The sequence below is a fragment of the Oncorhynchus masou genome, unplaced genomic scaffold (genome assembly GCF_036934945.1).
Source record: "Oncorhynchus masou masou isolate Uvic2021 unplaced genomic scaffold, UVic_Omas_1.1 unplaced_scaffold_1746, whole genome shotgun sequence".
Classification (NCBI taxonomy): domain Eukaryota; kingdom Metazoa; phylum Chordata; class Actinopteri; order Salmoniformes; family Salmonidae; genus Oncorhynchus; species Oncorhynchus masou.
The window spans coordinates 1,544-14,019 of NW_027007616.1; the positions used below are offsets into that span (position 1 = coordinate 1,544).

General features: G+C 39.6%; 2 protein-coding genes across 4 annotated transcripts; one reads left to right on the forward strand and one right to left on the reverse strand.

The window, feature by feature from the left end:
- Positions 1–299: 299 nt before the first annotated feature.
- Positions 300–2,051, reverse strand: LOC135532149 (protein BCCIP homolog). Its single transcript, XM_064959771.1, has 4 exons — positions 1,866–2,051; positions 1,344–1,499; positions 975–1,067; positions 300–491 (listed from the first exon to the last, which is right to left on the reverse strand). Exons 1-4 carry the CDS (start codon positions 2,004–2,006, stop codon positions 300–302), a joined length of 582 nt encoding a protein of 193 aa, XP_064815843.1. The 5' UTR covers positions 2,007–2,051.
- A 320-nt stretch (positions 2,052–2,371) lies between these two features.
- uros (uroporphyrinogen III synthase) lies at positions 2,372–11,721 on the forward strand. 3 transcript variants are annotated; one of them, XM_064959774.1, is made up of 10 exons: positions 2,372–2,429; positions 3,027–3,110; positions 4,378–4,461; positions 5,611–5,707; positions 5,890–5,964; positions 8,283–8,357; positions 9,650–9,733; positions 10,124–10,209; positions 11,077–11,175; positions 11,296–11,721. In XM_064959774.1, exons 2-10 carry the CDS (start codon positions 3,048–3,050, stop codon positions 11,416–11,418), a joined length of 786 nt encoding a protein of 261 aa, XP_064815846.1. In that variant the 5' UTR covers positions 2,372–2,429; positions 3,027–3,047; the 3' UTR covers positions 11,419–11,721. The 3 variants fall into 3 exon arrangements, with proteins under 3 accessions (XP_064815846.1, XP_064815847.1, XP_064815845.1); XM_064959773.1 differs by lacking the exon at positions 2,372–2,429 and adding an exon at positions 2,742–2,884; XM_064959775.1 differs by lacking the exons at positions 2,372–2,429; positions 8,283–8,357 and adding an exon at positions 2,739–2,884.
- Positions 11,722–12,476: the final 755 nt, after the last annotated feature.

Sequence of the window (12,476 nt, forward strand, 5' to 3'; positions counted from 1 at the left end):
TTAGGCTTAGACAGACTCACTGTAGCTGTTTTGGAGTGGCAGGGCGATCTGTGGGGGTTAGACAGACTCACTGTAGCTGTTTAGAGGGGCAGGGCGATCTGTGGGGGTTAGGGTTAGACAGACTCACTGTAGCTGTTTAGAGGGGCAGGATGATCTGTGGGGGTTCGGGTTAGACAGAGACTCACTGTAGCTGTTTAAGAGTGGCAGGATGATCTGTGGGGGTTCGGGTTAGACAGGGACTCACTGTAGCTGTTTGTGGAGAGGCAGGGCGATCTGTGGGGTCAGGGTTAGACAGGGACTCACTGTAGTTGTTTGTGGAGAGGCAGGGCGATCTGTGGGGGCACGTTGATGAACCTCTCGCTGAGCAGCAGTCCCACAGGCTTAGTGGTGTCGTTGAGGACCTTCTCCAGATCGTCTGTCACACTATGGGGACAACTCTTCTCACACTGACCCAGGATCAGATCCTTGACCTCCTCCACACACTGGACACCCTGTGGACGGATCAGAACACAGTTACTAACAGATAGACCTTTTCACCAGACTGCCGTGATTGGTCAAAATGCAGGCTAGTGCAGTAGGCAGGAAGAGGAAGTGGGCTACTACATTGAAGTCTATGGAAAACAGATCTTTCCTCAAGGTCGTCCTTTTAAAATTTCAGATTCAGACAGAGAGAAGAGTGAACAACAATGTATTTTGTATCGTAACATCTCATTGGTTGAGAAAGTGTCAAGTTAAGTGATTTCATAGATCATATATTTTTTATTTTATTTAACTTGGCAAGTCAGTTATAAGAACAAATTCTTATTTACAATGACGGCCTACAGGGGAACAGTGGGTTAACTGCCTTGTTCAGGGGCAGATCGACAGATGTTTACCTTGTCAGCTCCGGGATTCGATCTAGCAACCTTTCGGTTACTGGCCCAACCCTGTAGGCTACCTGCCACCCCAAATTGACAACATCGGACTGTACCTACCTTTCTCTCAGTGAGGTTGAGCATGCTGATGAAACCAAACACCTCATCGGCTGGATCCTCATCATCATCACTGTCCTCTGGCACCTCTGCTTGCTGACAACAAAACATGCAGAAAGACATACATGATGCTACTGAATTCATATAAATTGTTCTCCGTTGGATGTGGGAGAAGGAAACTGGAGCTAGAAATACAAGCATTTCCCTACACCCACAATAACATCTGCTAAACATGTATGTGACGAATACAACTGATTTGAAGAGAGCATATGTGTATAATCATATTTTGGGAGTTTAATATGATGCGTTGAATTGTATGATGCATATTTGTGATGGTCTGGTCTGATAGACTCAACGCGTCTGGTTTCTTACCCTGATGACGCTTCCAATATGATTCTGCTGGATGAGGAGATCGGTCAACTCGGATGTATTGACACGAGCCTTCAGAAACAGCTGTTGCATGAGTTTCTTGACCCCGTTGTAGTCATTGTGAGTAATGGTATGGGCCTCAAAGTCTACAATGACCTCCTGGAATCAAACAAAAAGGTTGTTAATACAAGTCCCGACTCCCGAGACAATGTTTTGGACTTGATGGGGACGGTTTTAGTGTCAATACTGGTATCGATTGTTTTGTTTGTCTAAACTACTCTTCTGGTTTTAAGTGTGTAAATGTCCATGCACTTCACTATTTAGCTAGTTTAAAACTCTGAAGTGACCGACTGGCTATGTTTAGCATGTCCCTAACATACTTAACCATTGTTAACTAGATTGATATGAACAACAGTTGTTTGCTAAAAAGCTAGCTATCTATCTCACCCATCTAACACGTTTAGCCAGTGCTAGCTAGCCTGCTAGGCCAGGAATATAGCCAGTTCACTAGACACATTATCGTACTTCATTGATCTCCTCTTCTGATCCGCTGTCATTCTCTAATGAATCACCGTCGTTTTCCAATCCTTCATCAGAGCTGTTATCCTCACTATCAGCGGGATTTTCTCCAATTCCAACTGCTCGTCTTTTCGCTGAAGAAGCCATGCTGCCAAAACAGATACCACGCGTATGGGGAAAGGGATTAAAGTGGAGTTGGTGTACTGAGAAACTGAGACACTGTAGCGGCCATTTTGGATCAATTGTTGCATGCTTCATTATGCTTGGAAAGCCCGTGTGCAGAACCGCAATGGTGTCCGGTTACTCACGCTGACAGCAGAATGGAATAAACCATTTTGATCATAAGGGATATATATATTGTATTTGTAAATTATATTTAAAATATGGTCGAATATTGTTTACTGAACTGTTCCAGAAGAAAAAAAACTATTACTTTCTATAATTGTAACAGTAGTGATAAAATTCATTGTTATTGCTCAAGTATTATGCTAACAAAACATGACTATTTTGATGTCCCCTATTTCCTCGTTTTAGTAGTAGCCATGAAGCCAGCTGGAGGAAGAGATCGAGGTACAGTGTTTGTGTACATCCAATTATTGTTGATTTTTCTACGGTTTCTGTAAATTTTCTGTTGACTTGAAAACGAAAACGAGTTAGCTCAATAATTAAGCATGATAATTATTGTGTGTGCAGTTATTGTTTTATGGTTGCGCCAACGGAGCCAAGTAATGTGTCGCGTTGGCTCAGAAGTGACAGCTCCATATTTGAATTGTATTGCATAACATAACAACATTGCAAGTACATAAAACGTACAGTATACTGGTGCATGAGAGACCCGAGCTCTACAGCTGACTGAATAACATCGCATGCCTCTAATTGATAAATGGTCCGAGCTATGAAAACAGTTGATTCATGGCTCAACATCATTGTTATCAGTAGGCGACATATGACAGGCGCTGGGTGTAACGTTAGCCCTCTACGGGTTCCACCCCCGTAAACCTTCTGTCCTGAAGCTACTGCACCGGGTCAGTCATTCAGTTTATAATCTTACTAAATAGTGTAAATCTGCATTCAGTGGATTTTTTTTTAATGTGTTAACGATTTTCATCATTGACCTCGTTGCAGACGGTAACATTAAGTTGTATCCCTTCTTGTCTTATTCCACAGGGCTCTGAGTCATCTGTCGAAATGCATGTATTGCTTCTGAAAGAACCAAGAGAGGGAGGCTCTGGACCAGATCCTTACATCAAGGTACAGTAGAGAATCATCTTTTGTATTGATATTTGCAGCTTGCATGTGCATTATATTCTGTTCTATTCAACCCTATTCTATTATACTCTACACCTATTATAATGCATTATAGGACGGGTGGTTCTAATCCTGAATGCTGATTGGTTAAAACCGCAGTCCAGCCGATGTCTGTTCCATAAATTACCACCAGCTAAATCTATGACGTTAAAATGCCTATTTACTCTGTTCCATCTGATTGCGCAATCAACCGTCTCATCAGCCCAGCCAGACAATTTATAAACTTGATCTCCGCTATAAAAATACATTATCTCACCATTTCTTTTAGACTAACATTTAGTTTCCAACAGCGGAGGTTTTATATAAACCTTGTCTGTCTTTCCGACATTTGCAACATTGTTTCAATATTCAAATTCTATCTCCAGCTGACCCATAGTTTTGAACATGTTGGGAGTCGTGACGATACAGACAGGCAGGCAGCGTTTCTCAGCCAGTCTAAATAATGCATCAGCTGGCATCATTTTTTATGGATATATATATATTGTACAAACAGGTCAAACAAAACGAAATGCAGCTCGTTTGCAGTGTTTCCAGCTTCAGTTTGAAGTGATTGTGTTTAGCTGTGTTGCTGGTTAGCTCCTCTGAACAACAGTGTCCTGACAAGAGAGCACATCTTCTATGCCAGGTGAAATCGGGTCTCATTAGCTCATTGTTATGGATGTATCCAAATAAATGTCACTAGAAAACAGCTGAAACAAATGTAAATGCAGCTACTTTGCTGTTATTCTGTTTGCGCTTTTTGACCTAGCTGTCCGTAGTTGGCAAGCTAGCAAGTGTAACAGTATAAATTTAGACCGTCCGTTCATTGATACAGAACAAAAAGACTGAACGACTGGGTCGGGTCTCTAGCAACCAAACCGACAGAACGAACGATCAACCAGCTTGGGTAGCAACCATAGATTTGTATCGGGACTATATCTTGCGGAAGGATGAAATATCATGAATAAATTCATCAATATATATATTTTTTTAATGAAAATATGTGAATCATTATTTGAATGTGTTGGTAACCCGTTGTATAAAAGTGATCGTGCCCTCGAAGCCGGTGTTTTGGTGGATATATTGTAAACAAATGTGCCAATAACAAACACCAGTCACAATATATCTTCGAAACACCGGCTTCTCGGGCATTATAACCTAAATGTATAAGGGTGACTGTGTAACAGTGAAATTGATTTGATTTTCAGAGCTCTCAACTTTGCGTTTACAGGAGCTGGCATCGCGTGGACACGAAGCAACCTTAATTCCTGTGTTGTCGTTTACATTTGTTTCCTTGAACACATTGTCAGACAAGGTGAATACCATTTATTTAAAATCAAAGTGTTGATTTGAAGATCGAAAGTTTGGTAACATTTTACTGGGACACCATAAGCATCATAACAGCTGACATAACCGTCAAAATATGTCATAACAGCTGACATAACCTGTTATAACCTGTCATAATATGGTTATAACACTTATGACTAAACATATATATTTAGACCTGTTGTTAGTTACTTTATGGCTGGTTAGGACACTGACTAAACCTATCAAGGTTAGTTAATTTATGGCTGGTTAGGACACTGACTAAACCTACCAAGGTTGACTAAACCTACCACAAGGTTAGTTACTTTAAGGTAGAACATTCCATTCCACCATAGCCTACTGGTCAACAGTATGTTTATGTGATATAATAGTTTCTGAAATTGACTATATTAAATTATCTTTATAAATGCACGCAAAATTCATGTCAGACATACGCCTACCCATAATGCTCTATTGTTGATGACTGGGATGAATGCAGGAGCAGATTTCAGGAGTAGGACAAGACACCTTTTTGACTGATGTGACAGTGTCACAGGATGACGTAAGGACAGTGTCATAAGGTGTACGTGATAGGCCTGGCTTTAATGGCTAGTAGGATTATGATGTCATAATGCTTCGTGACAGTGTCATATAGTGTATTATCTTAGTCCAAGTAAACAACAACAACAACAAAGAAGCACACTTTCAAAACGAAAGGAAACTTCTTGTCAGGGAAAAACACGTTTGAATAAATGTGGGTTTTGACACTCTTATGTAGGTGTCATAACCAGCCAGAAAATAACACAATATATTTAACAACGTATGTATGTATGTATGTATGTATGTATGTATGTATGTATGTATGTATGTATGTATGTATGTATGGTAATGTAATGTAATGTAATGTTATGTATGTAATGTTTTTATGCAATGTATGTAATTATTGTATGTATTTCTGTAATTAATGTAATGTATGTATGTATGTATGTAATGTATGTATGTATGTATATAAGGGTCATGACAGTGTTATGACCCTGTTATGTCAGCCATTATGACATATTATGACATGGTTATTACGGGTGTAAAGTGTTACTGAACATTGGAACTGTTTGGTTTCTGTTTAGTAGTCGTTATACAGCTGTTGTCTCTACTACTACAGCTGTTTCAGCCAGAACGACACGGCGGGCTGATTTTTACCAGCCCGAGGGCGGTGGAGGCAGTCAAAATGTGTCTTGAAGATGATGAAAGAACGGAACGTGAGTAGATCTCGTGAAGTTTTAAGCTATGTCCTGTAAAATGCCCCCCCCCCCCCGTTAACAAAAAGTAATTGTTAGGAAAGGATAGGCCTCTTGTGCCTGAGTCTTTTTCAGACGGACAAAGTCAACACGCGTTAGTGAATGTAAAGCTACTCGTTTTAATTTCTGTTTTCTATTTATAGAGTGGAACATGGACATAAGAGACAAATGGAATGCCAAGTCCATCTATGTTGTTGGGAAGGCTACTGCAGCGTTAGGTGAGTTAATTGATCACGAAACATTGTGTAAACTTACGGGCATTAAACACTTCTATTCAGCGTGGAGTTCTTTGTCGTTTTACAACAACTTCGTGTCTCTAAAGTGATTGTCTCTCTTTTGTTTCACTGAGAGGATCTGGTCATATGGGATATATATACTGTAAACTCAGTGGCCAGTTTATTAGGTACACCCATCTCGTACTGGGTAGGACACCCCTTTGCCTCCAGAACAGCCTGAATTCTCCGGGGAATGGAAACCGTTGCTCAATTGGTATCAAGGGACGTAACGTGTGCCAGGAAAACATTCTCCACACCAGTACACCCCCGCTATCAGCCTTTACCGTTGACACCAGGCAGGATGGGGGGCCACGGACTCATGCTATTTAGGCCAAATCCTGACTCTGCCATCAGCATGACGTCACAGGGACCGGGATTCATCGGACCAGGCAATGTTTTTTTCCCCTCCTCAACTGTCCAGTGTTGGTGATGGCTGCTGATAGGAGAGAACCATTTTTTTTTGTGTGGTGTACCTAATAAACTGGGAACTGAGTGTACTTTAAAAAAAGCTGTAAATACCACAAGAGTGGGCGTTTAATGAGATGGTACTATATATGGTGTGTGTGACAGGCACCTGGCTGTCACAGTGACGTGTCAACCATGTTTACCACGAGCCGTCAGTCAGCTGGAAATGACTTTCCCACAAGTGACAGTTTACTGACGTCTTGCTGCCTGTCTTTTATTGAGGGCAGGTGGCAGGTGCAACACTCTCTCTCTCGGTATCTGTACTTTTCCGTTGACCTCTGATTTATTGGGAAGGAACGACAGGGTTGTTCTGTTAGCTGAAACGTTAAAGTTTGAGTGTATTGAACTGTTATCTGCACCAAAAACACTTTATAAGAATGTTTAGGGTGTTCATTCATGTGTAGCATAATGACGACTACTGTATTAATGCCATAAACTACTACTGTATTAATACTATAAACTACTACTGTATTAATGCCATAAACTACTACTGTATTAATACTATAAACTACTACTGTATTAGTACTATAAACTACTACTGTATTAATGCCATAAACTACTACTGTATTAGTACTATAAACTACTACTGTATTAATGCCATAAACTACTACTGTATTAATACCATAAACTACTACTCTATTAATACTATAAACTACTACTGTATTAATACTATAAACTACTACTGTATTAATGTCATAAACTACTACTGTATTAATGCCATAAACTACTACTGTATTAGTACTATAAACTACTACTGTATTAGTACCATAAACTACTACTGTATTAATACTATAAACTACTACTGTATTAGTACCATAAACTACTACTGTATTAATACTATAAACTACTACTGTATTAATGCCATAAACTACTACTGTATTAGTACTATAAACTACTACTGTATTAATACTATAAACTACTAATGTATTAATGCCATAAACTACTACTCTATTAATGCTATAAACTACAACTGTATTAATACTATAAACTACTACTGTATTAATACCATAAACTACTACTGTATTAATGTCGTAAACTACTACTGTATTAATACCATAAACTACTACTGTATTAATGCCATAAACTACTACTGTATTAATACTATAAACTACTACTGTATTAATGCCATAAACTACAACTGTATTAATACTATAAACTACTACTGTATTAATGCCATAAACTACTACTCTATTAATGCCATAAACTACAACTGTATTAATACTATAAACTACTACTGTATTAATACCATAAACTACTACTGTATTAATACTATAAACTACTACTGTATTAATGCCATAAACTACTACTCTATTAATGCCATAAACTACAACTGTATTAATACTATAAACTACTACTGTATTAATACCATAAACTACTACTGTATTAATACTATAAACTACTACTGTATTAATGCCATAAACTACTACTCTATTAATGCCATAAACTACAACTGTATTAATACTAAAAACTACTAATGTATTAATACCATAAACTACTACTGTATTAATACTATAAACTACTAATGTATTAATGCCATAAACTACTACTGTATTAATGCCATAAACTACTACTGTATTAATACTATAAACTACTACTGTATTAATGCCATAAACTACTACTGTATTAGTACCATAAACTACTACTGTATTAATACCATGAACTACTACTGTATTAATACCATAAACTACTACTGTATTAATGCCATACACTACTACTGTATTAATGTCATTAGATGAACAGTAGGTTTCTGTTTGGTATTATATTTCGGTAATCAGTTGTCTGTTGTTCTTCCGTAGTGGAAAACCTGGGTCTGGTCCCCCTGGGAGAGGACACTGGGACTGCAGACGTTCTCTCGCGCCTCATCCTTGAACGTACGACAGTCATTTACCTTTTTAAAACGCAACTACACTGAACAAAAATATACAACGCAACATGTAAAGCGTTCCTCCTACGTTTCATGAGTTGAAATAAAAGATCCTAGGCATTTTCCAAACGCGCAAAAAAGCTTATTTCTCTCAAATTTTGTGGACACATTTGCTTACATCCCTGTCAGTGAACATTTCTCCGTTGCCACGATAACCCAGTTTTGTCACACGGCACAATACCACAGATGTCTCAAGTTTTGAGGGAGCGTGCAATAGGAAAGCTGACTGCAGGAATGTCCACCAGAGCCGTTGCCAGATAATTGAATGTTAATTTCTCTACCATAAGCCGCCTCCAGTGTTGTTTTAGAGAGTTTGGCAGTACGTCCAACCGGCCTCACAAGCTCATCTGCGTGCTCGTTGTCCTCACCAGGGTCTCGACCTGACTGCAGTTTGGCGTCGTAATCGACTTCAGTGGGAAAATGCTCACGTTCGATGGCCACTGGCATGCTGGAGAAGTGTTCTCTTCACGGATGAATCCTGGTTTCAACTGTTTCGGGCAGATGGCAGACAGCGTTGTGTGAGCGAGCAGTTTGCTGATGTCAACGTTGTGAACAGAGTGCCCCATGGTGGGGTTATGGTATGGGCAGGCATAAGCTACGGACAACGAACACAATTTCATTTTATCAATGGCAATTTGAATGCACAGAGATACCGTGACGAGATCCTGAGGCCCATTGTCGTGCCGTTCATATACCACCATCACCTCATGTTTCAGCATGATAATACACGACCTCATGTCGCAAAGATCTGTACACAATTCCTGGAAGCTGAAAATGTCCCAGTTCTTCCATGACCTGCACACTCACCAGACATGTCACCCGGTGAGCATGTTTGGGATGCTCTGGATCGTTGTGTACGACACAGTGGTTCCAGTTCTAACAAATATCCAGCAACTTCTCACAGCCATTGGAGAGGAGTGGGACAACAACATTCCACAGAATTAATCAGGCTGTAGATTGTGGCCTATGTGAAGGAGATGTGTCGCGCTGCATGAGACAAATGGTGGTCACACCAGATACTGACTGGTTTTCTGATCCACGCCACTAACTATTTGTAAAGGTATCTACGACCAACAGATGCATATCTGTATTCCCAGTTAGGTAAAATCCATAAATTAATTGATTTAAATTGACTGATTTCATTTTTATGAACTGTAACTCAGCAAAATCTTTGAAAATGTTGCATATTGTGTTTTATATTGAGCTAGCTAACTAGACCTACATTCTGGCTTGATATAGGAGAGGATGCCAATATATTACCACTTCTCTTCCCCTGTGGTTCCATTAAAAGAGAAGTTTTACCTTCTGCTTTGAGGGAAAACGGTAAGTTTCCTCTATTACGACTTACTTAAATGCATTTATAACTCCTATTTTTTTTAATACTCATGAATACTCTGTACTATTTACGAGGTAGTATCTAATAGCATTAGGTGACGTTCGTTTCACTCCTTAATACTCTGTACTATTTACGAGGTAGTATCTAATAGCATTAGGTGACGTTCGTTTCACTCCTTAATACTCTGTACTATTTACGAGGTAGTATCTAATAGCATTAGGTGACGTTCGTTTCACTCCTTAATACTCTGTACTATTTACGAGGTAGTATCTAATAGCATTAGGTGACGTTCGTTTCACTCCTTAATACTCTGTACTATTTACGAGGTAGTATCTAAATAGCATTAGGTGACGTTCGTTTCTCGTTTTTGTTTTAAGGAGTTCCTCTAGACACACTGATGGTTTATCAGACAGCTCAACATCCAGACCTGGAGAAGAACCTGAAGAACCATTTTACGGAGCAGGTAAAGGAAGCACCAACTAAGTCCCGGACTTTCCCCTCAAAAAACACTATCCAAATCAAATCAAATCAAATTTTATTTGTCACATACACATGGTTAGCAGATGTTAATGCGAGTGTAGCGAAATGCTTGTGCTTCTAGTTCCGACAATGCAGTAATATCTAACAAGTAATCTAACTAACAATTCCTAAACTACTGTCTTATACACAGTGTAAGGGGATAAAGAATATGTACATAAAGATATATGAATGAGTGATGGTACAGAGCAGCATAGGCAAGATACAGTAGATGGTATCGAGTACAGTATATACATATGAGATGAGTATGTAAACAAAGTGGCATAGTTAAAGTGATACAGTCGATGATATAGAGTACAGTATATACGTATGCATATGAGATGAATAATGTAGGGTAAGTAACATTATATAAGGTAGCATTGTTTAAAGTGGCTAGTGATATATTTATCCCATATATCCATGTTGTTTATTTTATTTATTATTATTTATTTTTTTCAGCTCGGGGGTTTGAACTTGCAACCTTCCGGTTACTAGTCCAACGCTCTAACAACTAGGCTACCCTGCCGCCCCATCACCTGTCGTGATGTTGTTAACGTTCAGAAACATTCATACACTAATCGTCATGGTTTGTGCTCCGTCCACACGCAGGGTGTTCTAATCGTCATGGTTTGTGCTCCGTCCACACGCAGGGTGTTCTAATCGTCATGGTTTGTGCTCCGTCCACACGCAGGGTGTTCTAATCGTCATGGTTTGTGCTCCGTCCACACGCAGGGTGTTCTAATCGTCATGGTTTGGGCTCCGTCCATACGCAGGGTGTTCTAATCGTCATGGTTTGTGCTCCGTCCACACGCAGGGTGTTCCAGCCTGCATTGCCTTCTTCAGCCCGTCGGGAGTCAAGTTCTGTTTGGAAACGGTGAGGAGACTGTCAGGTGAACAACTAATGCAGATAAAGGTGAGAACGTTTTTCCAATGTAACTTTTAAGTGACTGTGGATATCTTCATTGAGCTTGTGATGCTGTTATACTGCCAATACAATTGAACTTTAAAATGTTGTGTTGTTTTTGTCTTCCAGTTTGCGGCCATAGGACCCACCACAGCAGAGGCCATGATGGCAGAGGGGCTCTCGGTCAGCTGCTCAGCAGACAAACCTACAGCTGAGCACCTAGCCACAGGGATAGCAAAGGCTCTACAGTGACAGACTTGACGAGACGGACCGCATACCAACCCGAAAAACTTGATCCGTCCCCCCATCACGTTCTCATTCAGCCTCTGTGAAAAAGGATTGTGGTATTGCGTTCTTTGCGATTGATTTATCCCTGTGAAGTATTTGCTATTATTTGTGGGGTTTTATGTCCTATTTTGATCGCGGATAACCATCTGTATATTTATTATATTGTCATGTGTTGTTGTGCACCACAGAGATATTGTAATGCTTTCTGCCTATTTGTTGACACTGAATGTATCAAATCATGCTCTTATAAACTTGTGAATACACTGAGCTGATAGAAGTATTGTTTTTACGGTAAAACATTGAGACAATTTTATTGTGTCACACTAGGCAGGTAGCCTAGTGGTTAGTGTTGAATCACCGAGCTGACAAGGTACAAATCTGTCCTTCTGCCCCTGAACAAGGCAGTTAACCCCACTGTTCCCAGGTAGACCCTCATTGTATATAATCATTTCTTCTGACTTGCCTCGTTAAATAAAGGTTAAATAAATAAATATTACAAATATATTTTTTTAAATGAGAATACTTTGAGAATTGAACAAGATTCATTTAATTATTAAAAATTAAATATTGAACAATTAGTGCACAGCTATAACAATATGTTGAAATGGTGATTTATTGATTTTTATTTATGGCCGTTTTGTTTTAAACTGAATAAATCCAGCTGAGGGGGAGAGACGCGCGCCATGCGTTCCAAACAGGTGTGTTCCTGGGCGGGAGTCGCGTGGCTGTTTTCCTGCCCTTTACTGTCGGGGATGAAATGCCAACGGTTAAGACCGCTCCGTATCCATTAGTAACCAGTATCCATTAGTAACCAGGGAAGCGTTAGTCACACCGACATTTTAATTTAGCAGCCGCTTAAGAGGTGTTTGTTTACCTTTCGCAGCTGAGTGCGTATTGCGAGTCATAGGCCATCTCTATAGGTCTACTTTATTGAAGTGCCGATACTCTGTAAAACTTCAAAGTGTGTCACGTTTAAAGGGCGTAACTTTGGAAAAGAGCCTTTACATTTTGGTTGAGGACAT